At 31.5% G+C, this 21,693-nt stretch overlaps 2 protein-coding genes across 3 annotated transcripts; one reads left to right on the top strand and one right to left on the bottom strand.

Annotated features, from left to right (window-relative positions):
- The first annotated feature begins 8,387 nt into the window (after positions 1-8,387).
- Positions 8,388-9,395, top strand: LOC101216121 (histone H2A.6). The gene is made up of 2 exons (XM_004151917.3): positions 8,388-8,696; positions 8,907-9,395. Exons 1-2 carry the CDS (start codon positions 8,508-8,510, stop codon positions 9,123-9,125), a joined length of 408 nt encoding a protein of 135 aa, XP_004151965.1. The 5' UTR covers positions 8,388-8,507; the 3' UTR covers positions 9,126-9,395.
- Positions 9,396-10,602: 1,207 nt separating this feature from the next.
- Positions 10,603-17,452, bottom strand: LOC101213072 (formin-like protein 5). Of its 2 annotated transcripts, XM_031883561.1 has the most exons (7): positions 17,141-17,452; positions 16,624-16,934; positions 14,977-15,553; positions 14,167-14,872; positions 13,875-14,077; positions 12,719-12,954; positions 10,603-12,004 (listed from the first exon to the last, which is right to left on the bottom strand). In XM_031883561.1, exons 2-7 carry the CDS (start codon positions 16,786-16,788, stop codon positions 10,976-10,978), a joined length of 2,916 nt encoding a protein of 971 aa, XP_031739421.1. In that variant the 5' UTR covers positions 16,789-16,934; positions 17,141-17,452; the 3' UTR covers positions 10,603-10,975. The 2 variants fall into 2 exon arrangements, with proteins under 2 accessions (XP_031739421.1, XP_011651461.1); XM_011653159.2 differs by having other exon boundaries at positions 16,624-17,452.
- Positions 17,453-21,693: the final 4,241 nt, after the last annotated feature.

Consider the following 21,693-nt stretch of genomic DNA (forward strand, 5'->3'; position numbering starts at 1 on the left):
TTTTGATTGTTAGAAGAATTCACTTCAAGATAGATTAGGGTTTGCCCACTCGAAGAAGATGAGATTGGAAAATGGAGACAAAGGAAGATTTTGAAAATGGAAGATGAGAAACGAAAAACAAAAATGAAGATCGTTGCAACGGATCTAGAAAATGAAGATGAAGGGTTCTAACTTTGATTGGACAAGTATGTATTCAAGATTTATTAAAGTGTATTTATTCTATTTTAATTTTAAGAAAGTAGCTAACATTTTATGTATATAGGGGTATTTTGGGTTTTTGTAAATTCTTATTTATTGTATATTTTTTTCATTTTGCCATTTTTGAAAAAAAAAATGTTGTTTTGCTATTTTTCAAAATGACAACTTTAAAATTGTTATTCTTCTAGTTGACCCATGAAATTTCTGACCCCAAATTATGACGAGATAGAGATAATCGTGAGAATAGCAAAATTTACTATAACAAATCTGAAAAATATTAAGAATTTTAGCAAAATTGGTGGTTACATAATTTTTTGAATTTCTTTTTACCGTTGATACCCTTTAGGTAGGATAATAAGTGTTTTTAGATACAATGTATTTGTCAAATATCACACAATCACAAATACAATGTATTTGCAAACTACGATCAGTTTTGAAAAATATTTACGAGATTGACAAGATTTTTCCAATATCCCATAAATATATGCCTATAATTCATAACAAATTTTTGGTTTTTTAGTATTTAAATCAAATTAATTAACCTTTATTTATTTAATTCATGTTTAATAAAGATTTCCCCTAAAAAATTGCTAAAAGATTTTCAATCGTTCCTCATTCATTAGATTTCATAATATTTTGAATTCAAATATTATGAAATCTAATCCCTAAAATGATGATAATTACTACCTCGGTATTTTCATATGATTAATATTTCAAATTATTTTAAACAAAATTATTAGATAATACATTGTACGTATGGTTAATAAAAAAATAGTTATGAGAATTTCAACCATTCCTAAATCAGTATCTTTCATAATATTTTGATTTCAAATATTACATCATATCCCTAAATTAATATTTCAAGTTAAGCATTTTCATACTATTTATATTTCAAGTTATTTAAAGAAAATTATCAGATAATAGTACGTATGGTTAATAATAATTTATAAACAAAGTTTTATCATCCCTACAATCGTGCTAATTATGATTATACATTTATTTTGATTGATTTTTATTAAAAGAAAAATAATTCATTGTGCCTCTTCTATATCAAATAATTATTTTTTCACGTTGTGTTTTTTAATTACGTTAATATTCATATTTATTTTAATTAGACGTTTTATTTCTAATCATCCTTATTATGCATGTCTAAATCAAGAAGTATAATACTTGTGTTATACCCCTTTATATAGGATAATACGTGTTTTATTATGTATTTGCATGATACAAATAATGAGACCAAATATCATACCATACAGTGTATTTGCAAACTACCATCAGTTTTGAAAAATATTAACTAATTTATGATATTTTCAGAATTGACAAGATTTTTCAATATCTCTGAAATATATGCTTAGAATTCATAACAATCTTTTGGATTCTTACTATTTAAATCAAATTAATTAACATTTATTTATTTAATTTATAAAACTTATGTTTAATAAATATTTCCCTTGAAAACTTGTTAAAAAATTTCAACTGATTTCATTTGAGAGATTGTTTCATTTATTTTTATTTTTCTAATTTTTATGTTTTGCTATTTTAACAATTTAAAATTAATTTTGCTATTTTGTCAAAATAAAATTCATAATTTGTTATTGTTCTTCACAACCCTTAAGATTCGAAATAACTGTGAGAATGACAAAATTTAATATAACAAACTTAAAAATAGCAACTTAAAAAAATATTAAGAATTTTGGCTAAGCCATATAATAGCAAAATATTGAAAAATTGCTATTATATCGTTTAGGAAAGTTGCTATTTTTAAAAATGTAAAAAATGTCATCATATCGTTGATTAAAAACTCCATAATCATCTTCAACCCAAATTTCATTCCACCAACATTTTTGTGCAATACATTATTTGAAAACTGTTGGGGTGTGTAATGAAAGTCTTTAATAATCTCTTGTATTTGTTTGTCAATTACGTAGAAGAAGAAGAGGAGGAGGACTTGTTAGGGGAAAGAGTGGAGGAGGAAAAAAATTGTGTTTATCTTGCTGATCTCAATACTTATCTCTCCCACTCCATCCTCTTCTTTCTTTCATCTCTTCCTCTCTAATAATGTTTCAATTAAATACAAGTACTACATTGGAATATTGGATTAATTAAATTATTTTCATATTTAATTTACAAATAAATACATTCCGTTATTTTGCTATTTTTTCCATAAATCTAAACCATTTTTTCAAAGTCAAATTTCAGCTAGTTTTGTTTTAAAAAAAAATTAGACGATGGTGTTTATATTTGAAAAAAGATTCTTTTACATGGACAAATTAAAAATAATTTTAAAAAATTGACAAAGGAAAAGAGAAAAAAAGAATGCAGAAAGAAGGGAGGATAAGGAAGAGGGGAATTCTTTTTAAAATGGTAAATTTGATGGACACTTTTAAGTGGTTAAGAGGGGTGATAAAGATTTAATTCTCTTCCTTCTAAAACGGGTGATTTGGAAAAGTTGGGTAGTTTTATATTTAAATTGAAAAAAATGGGTGGTTTTAAAACAATTTATGTAAGAGGGTTATTTTTTTGTGTCATTTGGTGGATTCCTTTTTTATTTAATCTTTTAACCATCATTTCATCACTTCTTATTCTCTCTCCTTCTTTCTTTATCATTATAATTTTTTAATTTTAATAATTTATTACTAATTATATACTTAATGATTTTTTAACTTTTTTTTCACAAATTCATATTTACAATACTTAATTATTTTTAACTTAATGATTTTGTAATAATTTATTATTCTTAATTTTTTTAAAAAGTTTTTTTCACAAACTCACATTTACTTATTTTTGTAATAATTTATTATCTATATTTTGTTAGTATGCACTTCCTTATTTTTGGAATATGTTGATAATTTCTTCTTTTATTTTACAATCTTTCTAATGTTGCATAATTTTGCAAATAATTTAAAGTCTAGGGAATAATTTTTTAAAAAAATAATTATATAATTAATCTATATGTTTTCTTTTTTTTTTCTTATTTTGAATATATCAAGTTCACATGCAATTCTTAAATTTGCAATTCTTAAATTGACACAGTTTTTTAAAAAGTTGATCCAAATACACAAGAATAAAAGTATATGTATTATGAACATTGTTAATTCTTTTAATATTTTATTTATACGTATAATTGATTAATTCTTTTAATGTTTTATTTATAAGTATGATCGACTAATTCTTTTAATGTTTTATTTAAATTTAAATTTTATGTATTTGGATCCATCTTTTTTAAAACGGTGTCGATTTAATATTTGCAGTATGAACTCGATACATCCAAAATAACAAAAGAAATAAAAACATATAGATTAATTACATTAATTTTTCAAAAAAATCATTTCCTAAAGCTTAAATTATTGGCAAAATTATTAAAACATTATAAACATTGTTATTAAATAGATCGAAAATAAAAACATAATAATAAAAGAAAAGAAAAAATTACCAAACACGTTACAAAAAATACGGATGTGCATAATAAAAAAATTAGGAATAATAAATTATTAAAAGATCATTAAGTTTAAAATAATTAAGTAAATAATAGTCAATATGATTTTTTTAAAATAACTATGAATACAATGATTAATAAATCGTTAAAATTAAAAAAAATAGGAATAATAAATTATTATAAAATCATTACGTTAAAAATAATTAAGTATATAATAGTAAATATGAATTTGTGAAAAAATATTAAAATATTATTAAGTATATAATTGGTTAATAAATTATTAAAATTAAAAAATTATAATGATAAAGAAAGAAGGAGAGAATAAAATGTGATGAAGTGATGTTTAAAAAAGTTAAATAAAAAGGGAATCCCCTGAATGACAACAAAAACAACCCCTTCAACCTAAATTATTTTAAAACCATCCCTTTTTTCCAATTTAAATATAAAACTATCGTACTTTTCCAAATCACTTTTTTAAAACCCTAATAGACTGGATGTAAAACATTCTTCCCCTTACAAAACCAAAATATACAAAGTGTTTTGCATTCTTTTAAGCTTCTTTGTTCCCAAATGAGGATAGCAGAAAAGACCCACGATTCTATCTTGCTCCTGGTGTTTGTCACATTCACCTAATTCGTGCATATTTTACTTGCATTTATGATGATTTTTTTATTAGATCTTTTATGTGTTCACTATTGATTCTCAAAGCATTATTATCACAAAATCAAGCATTAGAAGTCGAGAGGAGCAAATATAGCCTAAACCGAGTCAAAAAAACCATCGAGAAAAGTGAAGAAATCTAAAAAAATAAAGCGCTAAAAATAGAGCAATGTTGCGACACTAGGTCGGTATTTACCCTCGGAGCAAAAACCCTTAGCAAATAGTTAGAGGAATAGCAAATAGCAGCTACCATTTCATTAATCTTGCATGAGGCAAGATTGAAAGAGAATAATGAGTATCATTAGTTGGAAAGTAATAATAATAATTATTTAAATACATTTTATAGTTCTAAAACCATTATTCTTTTTTATATAATATATTATAATGAAAAGATTTTGGTGTGAATGTTCTTCCCCTTGCCAAAAAAAACTCTTATCAAATCTGAATAATGACGGACGAAGACAGTGACTTCGCGTCCATGAGTCTCGTCACAGGCTCCTGTGAAAATTTCATTTGGGGATTCAAGCTTAGACTTTCTAAACCCCAAACTCTGACGCTAACACATTTTTTCTCCTACCATTATCTTATTGCGCCAACATGCATTCCAATTTTCCATTATCATCTTCACTCTGAAATCTCTTTTCATTTCCCCAATTATATTAGTCAGATTATTATATTAGTCAGATTATCTTAGACAAATATCTCAGAAAAGATGAAAGGAAAATTCAGCCTCCTGTGGTGCCAAGAGAGAGAGATTCGCATAATTCATATCTCACCGCAAAGAAGTTTTTCACGAAATCAAAATAGATGAAAGGAACTGTGAACATCTCTCCTTTGTGGTGCACAAGGATTCTTCCATTTCATTTTCTACAAAGATGATCCACTCCTTATGGCGTTCACACTTGAAGGCGTTGACGATTCTGAGGGAGCTTCCAACTCCATCGATGTCATGAACTCGCTCGTTTTGTCATCGAGGAACACAACAAGAAAGAGTCTCAGGCGAGGGAGTGGCCAGTGGTGAGAGCGGGGGAATCGGAATCCATATGTTCTCACCCGAGTTGAATCACGATTGTGGTGTCCGAATATTTGGGTAAGTTGCTAAATTGTAGAAGAAATGTTCTCCTATTTGATTGATTATTTAATGCTAACTTATTCATTAAAGTTATTTCTAAAATTGGAAAATCTTAATGAATAATACTACAAAATTATAAAATAAGTAAATAAAATAAAAGTTAAAAATGGCCACATATTACAGAATTAGAAAATATAATATTATGCATAACCAATCCCTAGATTGAACTTTTCAATAATTCACATTGTGTGCCACATTTAATTGGTGAATATTTATACATAATAAGTTAGAAAATTAATGATACAAATAAACTGCAACTTAGTATTTGATGGAAAATTTTCAGCCTACAATATATATAATTTTTCTAAATATTGTTAATTTGGATAAAAATAGTATTGAGATTTTCTTGTGTATGAATGAATACATTTCAGCTTTTTATGGTTAAGTTTGAATGAACTTTACATACGTTTGTATTCCACAAATTTAATTTGTATACATGGTCTAAGACTTTAGCTAGTTTATTTCTATGCTATATTTGAGAATGATATTCTATATATATATATTTGATTAACATATATTATAATATTTTGTATAGTTGACAAATTTATGTTAGAGTAATGAATGCTATTGTGATTAATTTGAATTGTTCAGTGCCTTCTTGGATGGAAATAATTTATGACGTGAATCGTGCATAAAATTAAAAGAAGACATTTTGATCATAAATACCTTAAAATAGAGTTTTGTGAACTACATGGATTTGTTCATGAAATTTATTCCCCTCAACAAAATAGTACTCTTGAACTTTGCATGACGAAGTAAGTCTTGCGTTCTTGATAAGAAATGTATCATTGTATGGGGACATTAGTATGAATGACATAGAAGCCTAATGTGGGATGTACCATTGTGGGAGGTCTCTATATCTGTATATCTTTATTGAGATTCATACACTGTCGTAGGTATTGCCAAAAATAGTGTGTGTTATGGCCAAAGAAGGTATATTCATCTGAAATATGCAACTGTGAAATGTAGTTAAATGAAAGAATTATCTTCTTGAAGTATGTGAGTTCTGAAAGAAATTTTGTAGATCATCTCTCAAAAGGCCTCACAAGGAGAGTAATTCTACGATTTTAAAAAAGTATGAGACTCAAACATTTGATGGTCAATAGCCTTTTATTTGAGTGGTCTATTGCGATAGACGTAATGGTCCATAGTCCTTTTCTAGGTGGTTTACTATGGTTAGCTTGATAGTCCATAGTCATGTGGATAGTACTTAAATAGATTTGATGGGTGAAACTAAAACCTTAAAAATTCCATAGCTCTTCTTTGGGTGGTCTAAGTATGGACTCGATGTATAACTGAAAAATCTTCATAGCTCAATTTTGAGTGATTTGTCTTTGACAGACTTGATGAAGTTGGTATTGAGATGAACTAGATGTGAAACCTTCATAGCTCAGTTTTAAGTGGTCTACTGTGATAGACTTGATGAAGTTGGTATTGATATGAACTAGATGTGAAACCTCCATAGTTCAGTTTTGAGTGGTCTACTGTGATAGACTTGATGAAGCAATAAATGATTGTGAAGATGTGGCTCCCTTCTATGAAAAAGTATTGTTTTTTATGAATTTTATAATTTAAATTCCATGAATACGTGAAACTTTCTCATTTGAAATTTAATTAATAGATTGTTTTTAAATAAACACATTTCATATTTTAAATGAGATTGAGTAGTGTTTTCTATGAATTTATTAATTCTTAGCTACATGAAATTTCTCACTAAACACATATGATGGAGATTAAAATATCAAATATTGGTATCTTAATATTGTTAAGCTGAATAAAAAAATCTTTTAAAACAAAAATAAACATTATTTTTTAATGGCTTCTATGTCACTCATAATTATCAATTCATGTTTGAGTTTTATTTTCTTTGATGTGAATTGATAAACATGAGACATTTAAATAAAATATAAATAAAAAATTTTGTTTTGTGAACCTCTATAATTTAGTTTAAAAAATAAAATTGGGTATCATTTTATGAGTATTGTAGGGTGCTAACACATTTTCTACACACAACTGACTCCCGAACTTAAATCTCATGAATTTATGCATTTACACATACCATTTTTTTTTTCTTTTTTGGTGACCAATCACACTCTAATACGGTTGGTGGCGACTCTATGGGTATTGTAGGGTGCTAACACCTTCCCTACACTCCTGAACTTAAATCTTATGCATTTACGCAGACCATTTTTTTTGTGTGACTAATCACACCCTAATATGGTTGATGACGACTTCAAAACTATTTATTTAGTGAAATTAAATAAACTGGGAGGTCGGCCACTCCGCGTAGCAATCACGTCGCGACAACTCTGGTTTTGCAATCACTATAAGCGATTTAGCACTGAGGTTGTGTTGAATTTTGGTTTCAAAGGAGTGATTTGACACGATACAGCTAAAATCAACATTTGTTTTCCCAAGAATTAAAAGAGTAACGTTTGTTTTGATGTATAGTAGGATTTGGATCACAAAATGGTCTCTTACAGGGAAGGGTTGCGTGAGAGAAAATGAGGAAAATCATGCATATCCTCAAGTCTCCACTCCCACCTCAACACATGAAAATTAAGACAAACATTAACCTCTAACTCTCTTGAATAACCTTTATCCATGCAAAATGAACCCAAAGCAGGAGGGATCAACAGTTCCAAAGAAATCCAAAGCAGCTTTTACTCAAATAGTAATAAGAAAAAAGAAATGAAGGAAGGAAGGAAGGAAGGAAGGAAGGGAGGGAAAGTTTTGGAATTTTATAAATTGAACTATTAAAGAAAAGGGAGGGGCCTTCCCGCCAATTCACATACGTGCTGACGTAATCTGTTCCATGGCGCCATCTGCTAACAAAATCGAATACTCCTTCAAATCTCAGCCGTTCAATCACTCTCCCATCCAACGCTCATGCTTCTCCATCCGCGTACTTCATTTTCATTGGCTTATCTCACAATACCCATCTCACTATATATACCAAATACTGTCCTTTTATCTTTCGTTATTATATATTACTCTCTCCCGCCCTCGCCCGAAATTCGCCAAAACCTCCTCTCCCTTTCCTTTTTTCTTCCCTTCCCTCTTATCAGATCTCAATCAATGGCCGGCAGAGGCAAAACCCTGGGATCCGGAGCCGCCAAGAAGGCCACCTCCAGGAGTAGTAAAGCCGGCCTCCAGTTTCCCGTCGGTCGTATTGCTCGTTTTCTCAAGGCCGGCAAGTACGCCGAGCGTGTCGGTGCCGGTGCTCCCGTCTATCTTGCCGCTGTTCTTGAATACCTCGCCGCTGAGGTATCGTAATTTCCAATTTTCTTTTGTTTTTTTTTCTAAAAATAAAATCAATTTATGGGTTCTGTGTAATAGAGCTCTTCTTATGGATCTAGGGTTTCGAATTTTTCCCTAATTTGTTTCATCTTTCGAAATTCCTTCGTGGGTATTTGAGAGTTTAATTGGTTTTGTATCCTTTTGAATTAATTCGACTATTTTTTTTTTTATGTTTAGGTTTTGGAACTCGCTGGAAACGCTGCTAGGGACAACAAGAAGACGCGTATTGTGCCTCGTCATATTCAGCTTGCTGTACGTAACGATGAGGAACTCAGCAAGCTTTTGGGAGACGTGACTATTGCTAACGGTGGAGTTATGCCTAACATTCACAATCTGCTTCTGCCCAAGAAAACAGGGACTTCATCGAAGAACGCTGGTGGTGACGATGAACCCTAGATTTATTTGTAATAGAACCAAATGAAATGAATCTTTGAAATGTTTATGAAATGTGGCTCTGGTTAAGATAGTGTTTTTCTCCTTGCTTTGACATCTATTATTTTGTTAGGTTACGAATCTTTGCTTATGGAATTTGTAATAGTTCGAGGAGTAGTGCTAGAATTTCACCTAGTGTTGTGAATATCATCACCATCATCTATTAATATCACCTTCTACTTGTTTTTCATACCTGATATTATGGATTTTTATTCTGAGTTTTCTTTTTTTACATTACTTTATTTTTGTAAGTCCCTCACTTTGAGCTAGGAGATTTGGAGTCGGAAGTGTTGTAATTTGAATGAACAGCCCGTTTGTGCCTTTGTCTTTTGTTGGTGACTTTGCTCTCTCTGATGCGTTCTTTGAAAATTTGTTATTTTTTTTAGCTAAGTTTCTGGTGTATTTATGAAGGATTATTAGTGGTAGTTTTAATCCATTGTGGTTTAATTAACAACTGGACAAGTTGATTTTAGCAAATGTTTAAATTTTTTTGCATTTATTTCAAATCATTGTGATATTTTCGTGTGAATTGGGCCTTGAGATGGCATTTGTGATGCTGCTTGTAACTTTGAGTTATGTATCAAACTGTCATTTTTAGAATGGTTGATTGTGTTCTTAACATTAAATTCCAAAGCAGAGTAAATTTGAATTTATGAAGTATCAAATTCTAAACTTCATTACCATTTTTAGATAAAAAGGAAGAAGTAAATCTTTTTGTGAATGTTCACAATAGACACTGAAATTATTTGGAAGAAGATTGTTTGATGGGAAGCAGAATAACTGGATGTTGCTAATTGGTCCTTGTAGGAGGGTTGAATTTTAATTTAGTGCAAATGTAGAGATGCTGGGCCTGCGTTTAATCATATTTGGATTTTTCTGAAATTTAGGATTTCAAGTGTTCTTTCATCGTTGAAATGATCAGTGGCACAGCAAAATTGGAAGTGTTTGGATGAGTTATTTGATTTCTATCAGGTTCTTCAATGGATGTGGTCTGATATTATTTGCCCATTGTCTTCTAAATTGAGTTTCATTTTCATGTTGGGACTTTGTTGTTAGTCATGAAATATTGTTTCAGAGTTTTTTTTTTTTTTTTTATATTAGAAAACAATATATTAAAGTTTTAATTTTGAGCACTAATAATATATAGTGAGTCTACCTATAATTTAATTTTGTATATTTTTTACATAGCTTATTTTATTGTATCATTTGTATCAAATTATTATTTTTTAGGTAATAAATGTGGAATCAACATCTAAGTGTGAGTACCAAAACTTCCAAGATATAATCGAAACTTGTTCTTATTTATAAACACAGCCATCAAAGTTTGTATTTTAATCTACATTATCATAATAGTCCAAGATCCTTTATATTTTAGTAATTAAGTGAAAGATATCCATAAGAATGTGATGTTACAATCAATGAAAATATCAGGAGAAAAATATGAAATTGAAAAAATTTGGTCGTGTTTTGTTCAAATGGCAATGAGTAAAGATAACAGTCAAAAGGTCTAGAAGCCTTTGGGAGACCCACACAACATGAAAAAAAGAAGATAAGACATATTTAACTGATACTCTTGGTAAACACAATCTACATCTACAAACTATGTTGAATGCTCCAGCTGCCAAAAATGTCAAAACTAAGTTTTTTTTACAAAAGAATTAAGAAAGGTGAAAGAAAAATCAAAGTCAAAGTCTAAGCGTATTCTGGTCACATTGGCAATTCATGAAGCTTCTTCATATGCTAAAGAACTTGCCTATGACCAAAATGGAACCTAATAATGCAGTTGGTTGGACATATTTTCAACAACTGATTACCTACGGACTCTCCTCATCATCTGAACTTGAGTTACCCATCCGACGATCAGTGATTGCAGGGAAAATCAGCTGATTCAAATCAGGAGAAGGAGGGTGTCGTAGATCAGAAACTGTAGTTGAAGGGGGTTGACTGATATCAGTAGACGACGGGGGTTGACTGATATCGGTAGACGACGGGGGTTGATTGATGTCGGTAGACGACGGGGGTTGGTGATTGATATCAGTAGACGATGGCGGGTGGTGATTGATATTAGTAGACGACGAAGATGAAGGCGGGTGGATATCAGAAGATGACACTGCCTTTCTGTGTCCCTTCGCCTGCTTTCTCTGTACCTCCTTTATTTCTCGGCATGTCTTATCTATCATTATCAAGAAATCTCTCACAATTACAAACAACCGTAAGCCCTCATCTTTTCCTGCATTTCCATGGAAGTAGTCGCCTGTGCTTTTCACCAATTCCATGATTCTTTTTTCTTCTTCCAGGAGGGCCATGATATCAGCCTCAGCATTCTGCACAAAGACTTTCAGTGTTTCGTGAAATTGACTCTCTTCACCTAGACCCTGCATGTCTTTATTCACAAAGTCTCTTGTCTTTAAGAGTGCATGCCCAAGTTTCGAAACAGTTCCAGTCAAGGCATCAGCATCTATCGTTGCTGCTTTCTTCACATTCTGAAGTTCGCCACTCAACCCCGAGACGACCTGAAGACCCAAGGTACGATAATGCTCTTCGGTGTCATTAGTAGTTTCATCCAGCAAATTCTTTGATGAGGTGCTTGAGAAGCTCTGGCTTCCTGTGCCATTCCGAGCAGCTCTTATCCCTTCTGTGCGAATTATCTCCTGAACTACAAAGTGCAATAATGTAGTCTTGCCATCTTTTCCTTTCACATCCGACAATTTTAAAAGAGTGTCCAATTTGAATGCTTGTGCACCACCACGAAAAGTCCCATCGTTCATTCGATTGCCCGTCTTAAGAACAGCTTCTAGAAGTTTGAGGAACAACCTGCTGCTCCGAAGTTCCTTGCAAGCAACCTGCAGTTATCATGTAAAGTCGATATGAAACCAGAATTAGTCAGAAAATTCAGAGATGGAGGAGAAATAAACTCATATAATGCAAAAGAACTTGAATCTTTCATAATGTATACTAATATATAAACATTTGAGACGTGAATATATGAAACGAGATGAACAAAGACTCTGACTTCGGTAGTTGGAGAACAACCATCTCATGTGTCAATAATTTGAAGAATCAGGAAATTCGCTAATGAAATATACACATCAGTCAGACTTCTTTTAGCAAACCTACATAACCATAACACGATAAGCTGAATCATTTCAACAGCTGGTAGATGGACAGAATTTTCGGGGCAAAGACAGATTCACGGGAACAATTGTGAGACTTCACGGGCCAGTAGGCAGACAAGTGCAAATCCAGTTGTAGGCTGTGGATCTTGTCTACTTTGTATGATGCCTTTTTTGAATTTGAATTAATACTTATTAACTATTTTCTACACTGGACATACAAACTCAATGAATTGCTCCATTAGAATACTACTCTTCAGAGAACACCTAGCTGCTTTTTTTGTTGAAAAGTAAACATAACAAAACCATGACAACAAAACAAGTCTGTTACCTATTCGTCGCTCAGTTTCTCATGCATGACTAACTATTGGGTTCAGAATTGTTAATATCGATAAATATTAAGCGTTTGAAGTAGTAAATGTAATACAGTGAAAAGTGTTCTACCTCCAAGTTAACGAAGGACTCTTTGGTGATCGCGATGTCCTCCTGAAGAGTGCCAATGAAAAGCAACGATTCCAACCTTTTGAAAGCAAATGGGATATCAACCAAAGATTTAAGGAAACGCTCAGCATTTCCAAGTTGAGAAAGTTCCCCGCTAAACAGTCTAAGCTTGAGTTCTTCTTCTGGAGTTGGTGCCATCCTCAGCAAGTTCTCAAGAAGTTCGGAAGGAAGTTCAGTTCCTGATCCAACAAAGACATGATAATATAAGATAGCAGCCCAAAATTTATGCATTCCATTCAAAAATGGCTGCAGAAAACAAGCAGAAAAACAAGATAGATACGTTTTGTAGATTACAGATGCACCTTACCTTTTACCTTGCGGAAGATTTTCTTCCAGCCACTTGTTACATAACAATGACGCACGAGGAATAATTTCTCCCATTAACGAAATGGGAGATTCATATTTTGAATGATAGAATCAACCGTTTACAGAACAAACATTTATGTTAATATTGGCTATGAAGGGAAATCTTCAGAAGGGAAATCTTCAGAAGGGAAACCATACTTGCATGTTTCCAGCATTGTCATGCAAATTAATGTTCATTCTATATTATGTTACTTGGACTTTACACCATATGAAGAAATCAATTTCTTATGTAAAAAATACGGAGTATTTTGAGTGTTGTCTTGGATATTTTGCAAACTGAGGATGATGATTATCCTCCAGGCTATTTAACAAATTATTCTCAAACCAAGTTTTGGAGTATTTTGAGTATTGTCTTAGATATGCCTGCCTTCTTATTTTTGCATTATTTAACGAGCTAGAAAATGAGAAGTTGCTAACATTTATAGGCTTAAATGCTTAATATGCTCACTTGAGCCTATTTCCTAAAAGCCATGTTATTTGGATTTCCAACAGCCCATTTCATGAGGTTTTAAGAGCGGAGCAAAAAAAAACGTAGTGTTTTGTTAAATTTGTTGGAAATAAACATCCCTCAAGAGTATCAGGAAATTGGTATTAGTTCCACCAATTTCTTCACTTTTGAGACAGACAATGAATGAACTGTTAAAATGGAACGAAGTGCATGTCTTCATTCAGATCCATGTTTCTCTTTATGCCTTCTAAGGAGATGCAAGAAAGTCAATATCAGGTAGATTACCTTCATGAAGCGCATCACAAACTTCTTCTTTTGTCACATTTAGCGCTCGCAAAAGAATGGACAGATTTTGTGATTTCTTTGAATCAATAATCTGAATGTACTGTAGTGCAGGATCTTGTGATGATGACTCCTTCTTGCCCTCAGTTTTGGTTTTATCTACAGGCGTATATCCGAAAAGAGTTTCTATCATCTCCTCGTTGAATCTGTATGAATTTAGATTAATTGCTTTCAGCAACTTGTAAAATTATTTAAAAGCAATGGTGATACAAAAGAAGTGGATCTTGTAACATACTGGAAAGACCCTGCTTTTATCTGATGCCAGACCATGGAATGGTCGGGGTTTGCAAGAACTTTGTCCCAGAAAAATGGTTTCAATTTGGCTTTGGGAACACCTGATTCGTCCAATTCATCATCACCTGAACCAAAAGGCCTTGGAGGTCGAGGAGGATTTGCACCTTTGTGTGCTAATGGAGGTGGCCGAGGAGGAGCATTAATACCACTTTTGGGAGGTGGCGGTGGGCGAGGGCCTGCCTTGCCTGGTATAGGTGGTGGAGGAGGAGGAGGTCCTGGAGGGCGAACTGAGTTTCCTGGTGGTCTTGGTGGTGGTGGTGCAGGAGGTGGTGGAGGAGGAGGACTAGCCATGGTGGATGGGGGCTTAAAAGACGAAGGACGTTCAGGAGGCAGGGGAACAGCCCTGCCAGGAGGAGGCTTCAGAGGAGGTAAAATTTCTGAGGTGACTGGCAATGCTCCTGGAGGAGGTGGCACCAAACCATTACTACTTCCAGCCATATTCGTTGATCCAAAAGATGAATTATTGGCAATTCCAGCAGCTCCAAAAGATGGAGGTCCCTGCATTGAAATACGTTCACCATCAGAGCCAATGTGCAGGCTACCATCCAAAGATGGAGCTCTCTGGTGGTGACTCAAGCTAGACGATTGATTCATGAGCTTGTCATCCTTAAGAGAATTCCCAAAAGCAGAATATTTTGGGGAGGAACCTGAAAGTTCATGATTTATATCAACATAAAAAAAAAAAAACGTTAAGGTAAAATAAAACGAAGTCTCAAAACAAGCTTATGTGAGGACTGAATAGAGTACTCACTTAAACTCAAGCTTAGGAGAGGCCTTTCATGATTTTCATCATTTTGCTTCACTCTGGAGCCACTCTTGTTATAGCATAAAAATAGCAGAGCTACAATAATAAAAGTCACTGTCGCTGTTACAACAACAGCGATGATGACTGTTTGATTATTATTAGATTTCTTTTCTTTTTGACCACTTGTGCTAGAAGCTTTTCTTGAAGGTTTTTCATCAGCTGAAGATTTAGGTGGGGGAGCAGTTCCTTCTTTAGCACTTCGAAGAAATCTAGAACTTAACTTCCTTCTAAGACTACCGGGCATTATTAACAATGACTCCAAATACCTGGTGTACCAAGCTTCAGAGCTGTAGTCTTTTCCAGAGACATGGAATTTTTTTCTTAAACAGTCTAAAAGAGTTTGCTTCATCTGGGGATGCATCGCCCTTAGCATTCTGTTTGTTTTCTCTTTTGTCAGCATCCGACATTCAAAGTTAATTCCATTTGTGCTTCTCGGTGTTTCTTCGAAGCAGAGGTCAATACCATCTGCAGCTTCCCTTAACTGAAACAAATCCAAGTTGCACTTAACCAGTAACAGCTCAGCCTGCAGCAAGTTTTTTAAAACCTTGGGTAAGTGAGACACGAATAAGCCAAGAGGCAGAAGACCCATACAAATAAACAAAAGGTTGAGACAGATATTTGTCTAAACTAGCAGTTGGGAAGTAAAATTACTGACGTTTTATTATTTTCAATTGATAATCTTTTCATTTTTAGTCTTTTTGCTGCTAAAACATATGTTTGAGTGCTAACAGCTCTTTTTTATTCTAACCTACAAATTTAAAAACGTTTGTAAGATCCTAACAAACACTCCAACCCTAAAGAAAGTGGAAAGCTGCTTGGAAGTTATTCAGAAAAAAGGACATTTTGTTCACGTTTTCAATTTCCATTTTTCAAGGAACTCTTTTGAGTAGTTAGCAAGAGTTAAAGTTGAGGTTATTCAATGGTTGAAATTAGTACAAAAAATATCAAGGAATGAGAACTTTAATTATTCTATATATATAGAGAAAAAAAAAGTAATCTAGAAACAAATTATTTTTATAAGGAAAAAAACACATACGCATGTTCTTACAGAATTTCTATTTCAAAAATGATTTCAGAATATGCAGCCTCTAGCTTTTAAAAACTGTGTTCGTACGTAAAAGAACTAGGGTTTGAAAACTGCAATGGAAAAGGTGGAAACAAAACAAGAATGACATCCGCCATTCAGCATACAACTTTAGCTTGTTAACGATATAAAGCCAGAAACAAATCATTAATAATTCAGGGTATGAATACCTAAATTTTTTATCACTAATCACCAATCGCCACAAGGCAATTCCCTTCACAATATGCTCTCTCCTCATTTTTCCAAATTCTTTCCTTCATTTACCGGCCTTATTAAATTTAACACAAACATGGCCAAGAGCTTTTAAGATCAATTATCCCCAAAACCAAACATAATTGCAGCAGTTAATTGGTCTAAACAACATTCAAGAGTTGGCAAGATCGAAATACTACAAACAGGACTACTTTTTAATACAACATTAATAGTTAAGAAACAAAAAGGTTTTAAGACATATGAAGCTGACACATGAACTAAAATTTGTTGTTCAGAAGCAAAAACAATGGGCTCACCATCTCTGTGTTGACATCCCCAGTAATTGGGTCAGCTAGTTGACTCAGAATCAGTTCCTCTTCCTCGTGGTTCTTCAAGCAAGTTGCTAAAGAAGCACAAATGAGAATCACCAGAACAACCAAACATCTCCTTTTTGCAACACCCATAAGTTGTCGAAATGTCATTATAAAATCATAATATCCTCACGTTTCCATCTTTCCCGAAACCCATCAAAACAGAATTCAAACCTTCAACAAATTCACCACCAATACAACTCCAACTTTCAAAAAGCACGAAACCCTCGAAATCCCAGAACGTCAAAGCACAAGAACTAGACAAAAAAAAGAAAAAGAAAAAGAAAAAGAAAAAGAAAAAGAATCTGATAAAAATCACAAAACAGAGCTGGAGGCTAGAAGATGATCAATTCCAATCATGAAAACAAAATCCCAGAAAGAAATTGGGAAAAGGGTAAAAAGAAAAGCCCTCAAAGAAACAGAAACGGATAATGGAAGGAGCTAAGAGAATCCCATTTTTTACCAAATGATAGCGATAAAACCCCAAATTGAAAATCAAAAGTAGGCGGAGTGGAAAGGCCTCCAATGGGTCTCCGATTCTGACCAGATCCACCAAAAGAAGGTTGAAGAATTGGGCGAGGTTACAAACATTTGACCAAACGCGTTGGGGAAGAAGGCGTAAATTCGTTGTTTTTGGAGAGGTTTTTTGGACAAAAGCTGCGGAAAAAAGGAATAATGAAAGAGACCACTTTCAATGGTGGCATTAAATTTTTATTCAAAACTTCCTCTCATTCTAAATTCGTAAAAAAAATTTCCATTCCTACATGAAAAGAAAACTTTCTTCAACCTAAAATTTGCCGTCCAATCCAATGCTACACTATTTCAAATCTTCACACTTTCCTTTTTAACACTTGATAAACTAATTTACCTATATCCCTAAACTAACTTACCTATATCCATACACTTATCTTTTCTTTTTCTTTTTATTACCAACATCTACCTATCAATCTTAATATTACAAGTTTGGATTCCTTTACTACATATATTCTTTAACATAAATACTTTTCTAAATCTCATTTTCCCTTTTCTTCTTTTGACAAAACTACATTTTACTCCTACCTTTTTAACCATACATTTTCTACTCCTTCCACTCTTTTACAACTACTACATTTTATTCATCATTTTTCAATATACACCTATTTAGTAGGAATAGTACTTCAAGTTCTTAAAATACATTTTAATAGCTTACTAAAGTATTTTTACATGCTATTTTGAATTACAAAATTAAATTTTAAAAATAATTTTATAGAGTTGTAAATCTTTTTAGAATAATACATTTCTAATTTAAAATAATAATAATTTTAAATTTTAAAGATTAAATACATCTTTTCTAAAAATCGTAGGGTATATTTTGAGAAGTAAGAGATCAAATACATTTTCTTTAGGTTTCTTAGACAGAGAATAATTTTACCTTTTCATTTCAATATATTTAGTATGAGTAGTCACCAAACACGTGCATGTGATATATATTTTTCTTACATAATGTAATATTATTGTATATCAATCATGAAGCTACACAAAAAAGTATGTGCCTTTTCATCTAATCAATTAACTTTCTTTTTCACTATTTTCTCTAACTCTAAATCTCATCAAATTGTTTTTTAGTAGAAAAATGCAGGTATTTATTTTGTTTTTTTACACATGCATCTCTCACACGTGCATTCAAACAATCAATGCGCTCTACCACTATGATGTGTGTAATCAACCTTACCTTGAGTAGATGCATCTAAATAACATTCATTGCATTCTATCTTGAAGAGTAGTTTCCATCGACATCACTTGCAATATAAAAGTTACCTGTCTTTCAAATGGACACATCTACACTTGATAAGTCATAACCACTCAGATAATGACAACACTCGAAAAGTTAAACTACTAGATGAAAATTTATATAGAATATAAGAGTAAAAGGGCATATAAAGATAGAGATAAAAGTAAAAAGATAAATGGGAAATTAGATACTTAAATTTGTTAAATGTGAGTATTTATTTTAAAGGATAGTTTTAAATGTAACAAAATCTAAAAATAATTACAGTCCTTGTAACAAAAAGTAGAAGCCGACAAAGTCTCCATTGTATTTTCATAAATTTTGGATTTGTCCTTATTTATTGCGAGACGATTTGTCATTTTTTTTTTAAACGATTTATTCTTCCGTTTAAATCTCCTATTTCATCTCCATCATTTTTGACAAGATTTTTTGAAGCTATTTCACGATTGTTTCACTGTTATTCTTCATCTTTCCTTATAATTTGAAATTATCAAGATCATTTAGATATTGTTTTAAATAATCAACACGATTATTTACCATGTTAACACGATTGTTCAAATTTAAAGTTTTCTTTCCATCGTTAAAAAAAAAAAATATCGTAGATCATTCGTTTAGACTGTAGTACACGGTCATTTAGAAGAAGATCAATTAATCGCATGCTTATGGAAATATATTTGGTATTTTTGGTCATGAATATGTGAGTTTTTTCTATTTTAAAAATGGTTCTATATTTGAAATTATAATGATTATATTTGGAATGTATGGATGGAGGAGAGGAGAATTAGGATGGGAAAGAGATATTATATAATAATTTGAAAAAGGAAAAGGTAAAAAAGAGTGTACCCTAAAAGCAAGAGTTGCATTTGACATTGAAAGCGCGTCTTAAGGTTGGGTGTGGAGCCCTCAAGCTTTTAAAAAGTTTTTCAATGCATCAATTTTGAATATCAATCATGTGTGTGTGTGTCTCTCTCTCTCTCGCCCGATGCCCAAAATCTATCACCTACTCCAAATTTCCACTTTTCTCAAATATCTATTTCAACCAAAATTATTTATTTTTTCATTAACTATAATAATCACAATACTGTTTTTCTTTTTTTTTAAAAAAAAAAATTTAATTTATAACCCTAAACTTTAAATTTGTATCCATTCAAACCCTAAGTTCGGGTTAATTTATAAAATAAGTTATTTTAAAATCAATTAAAGCATTTTGAATCTACTCAAAATAGATTTTAACAGTATTTTAAACAAATTTTAGGAATAAAAGTTCAATCCAAACATACACTAATTTAATTTTAAATTTTTACAAATGTATCTATTTATTTATCCTCTAAATTTGTTCAATTAACATTATGAGAAACATATAGTTAATGTCAAAACTCGAAAATTTTCATAGATTGATCAAATTTAGATAGTTTTTAACGATTACCATTGAAAATCATTTATGCATTAACTTTTAATCACGTGTGAACTTCTTCAAATCTTGATTTTACAAAATGGACAATTAGAATAAATGCATCGACTATTATCAAAGGAAATTGTAGCTAAGAGATCAAATTGAGTTATGCATTATTAGAGGTTGTAAATTATTATACCTACAAAAGTTAAGGATATATATTTTTTAAAATATAGTTCGGAGTTTAAATCGATACAATTGTTATTATTTCTATCTAACTTTGTTATTTAAAAAATGATAGATAATAAAAATGTGCTCTTAAAGGTATGTTTTGTGTAAAAAAATACAACTTTCAATAGTTTCAAAAATACCCCAAAACTTTTAAAAAGAGTTCAAAAAATACACTTATGACTTATTGCTAGTTTTAGATGGAAACTATTATTTAAGAAATACCGCTACAAAAAAAAAAACTTATAAAAAGTTAAAAATTATTCTTAAACTTATAAAAAGTTAAAAATTATTCTTAAACTTATAAAAAGTTAAAAAAATACTCTCACCGTTGGTATTCAAACTTTAAATGAACTAGTTCATTCCATTTTTCTTCACCAACGTGTACAATTTGATTTAGAGTTGCATATTAGAGCATCTAAGTATAGAACGACCAAACTTTTAAAACTAAGCTAAGGTCATTACTTTAACCCAAAGACACTCTATGGTTCAACCCAAACAAATCGTTTAAATTCAAAAGATTGTAAAAGCTATTTAAAAAATGAACATCAAATAAAAGTTTAATTTGAGCCCTATTACAAACAAAATAAAAGTTTCAAAGTGGTTGTGTTTTGAGTCACCAAGAAACATATAATTGTTCTAAACATAAAACTCATTTCAATCATCAAATTTTTTAAAAAACGTAAACGTTAAGCGAAAGCATTTTTTTAAGGATTCCCATATGACGCTCACCAGTCCCTCGGTGGTCTACTTTTCATATTACCTTTGCCTGAAAAGTTAAACATAGAAATAGTGAGTATAAAAATATACCTAGTGAGAGACCCACTACTGGTTCCGTTAAGGGTAAAACTGTTAACTTTCTATTATGAGGTACTCTGCATTACAACAGTCTTTTGATCCCACATGATACACATCAATTAGTCTAGTAATCCCATAGAATGCTCATAATCAGTCTAATGTTTTCAAATGATGTATAATATGTGATGATCTCGTAGGACACCGTGGTTGCAAGGTACACTACCTCATAGCTAAAGTTAACAATTTTCCCTCAGTCCAGATGATCTTAATCCAATCTAAACAGTCCAATAAATTCAACTCAAAAATACATTCCAACCTATCCACAATATTTCAGTTCAACACATAAGCAATTAAATTAATCATAATAGTACATATTCAATCATTAGCGCAGCGAGTCATCAATACATCCAAACTTATGCATAACTAGTTAAGATATAAAAGTTCACAGTACGTATAATCACGTCTCATATGATATATCTCAATTTAATTTGGATCCAGTAGTATAAATCTCTTACCTCAAATTTAGGTAAGTTCCTTGGTTGAACAAAATTTCCAAAGAACCAATCCTAAACATCAACAAAATTAAATTAACAACTTTGTCAAATATTCATTCAATTATTTACTTAAGTTTCCAAACTTAAGTTTCAGCAAAGCTTAGTGTCACAATCACAATCTTTCAAACACGAGACAAACAATTGTGTGGCACTTGTTTCACTCGATCAACACACTACTACAAAAATCATATTACTTGACACTCCATGCTTTCAAATACTCGACGTTTTTATTAAGAAATGTCAAGTAACATGTAAATTTGATGAAAAACGTCAAA

This window comes from Cucumis sativus, chromosome 3 (genome assembly GCF_000004075.3).
Source record: "Cucumis sativus cultivar 9930 chromosome 3, Cucumber_9930_V3, whole genome shotgun sequence".
NCBI lineage: Eukaryota > Viridiplantae > Streptophyta > Magnoliopsida > Cucurbitales > Cucurbitaceae > Cucumis > Cucumis sativus.

Bases quoted from the DNA above. Each gene is read 5' to 3' on its own strand.
- LOC101216121 (XM_004151917.3), top strand. From the start codon at position 8,508: ATGGCCGGCAGAGGCAAAACCCTGGGATCCGGAGCCGCCAAGAAGGCC. The intron at 8,697-8,906 runs GTATCGTAATTT...TTTTATGTTTAG, and splicing joins TTGAATACCTCGCCGCTGAG to GTTTTGGAACTCGCTGGAAA.
- LOC101213072 (XM_031883561.1), bottom strand. From the start codon at position 16,788: ATGACATTTCGACAACTTATGGGTGTTGCAAAAAGGAGATGTTTGGTT. The intron at 14,873-14,976 runs GTGAGTACTCTA...ATGAACTTTCAG, and splicing joins TCTCCTAAGCTTGAGTTTAA to GTTCCTCCCCAAAATATTCT. The intron at 14,078-14,166 runs GTATGTTACAAG...AAATTCATACAG, and splicing joins ATAAAAGCAGGGTCTTTCCA to ATTCAACGAGGAGATGATAG.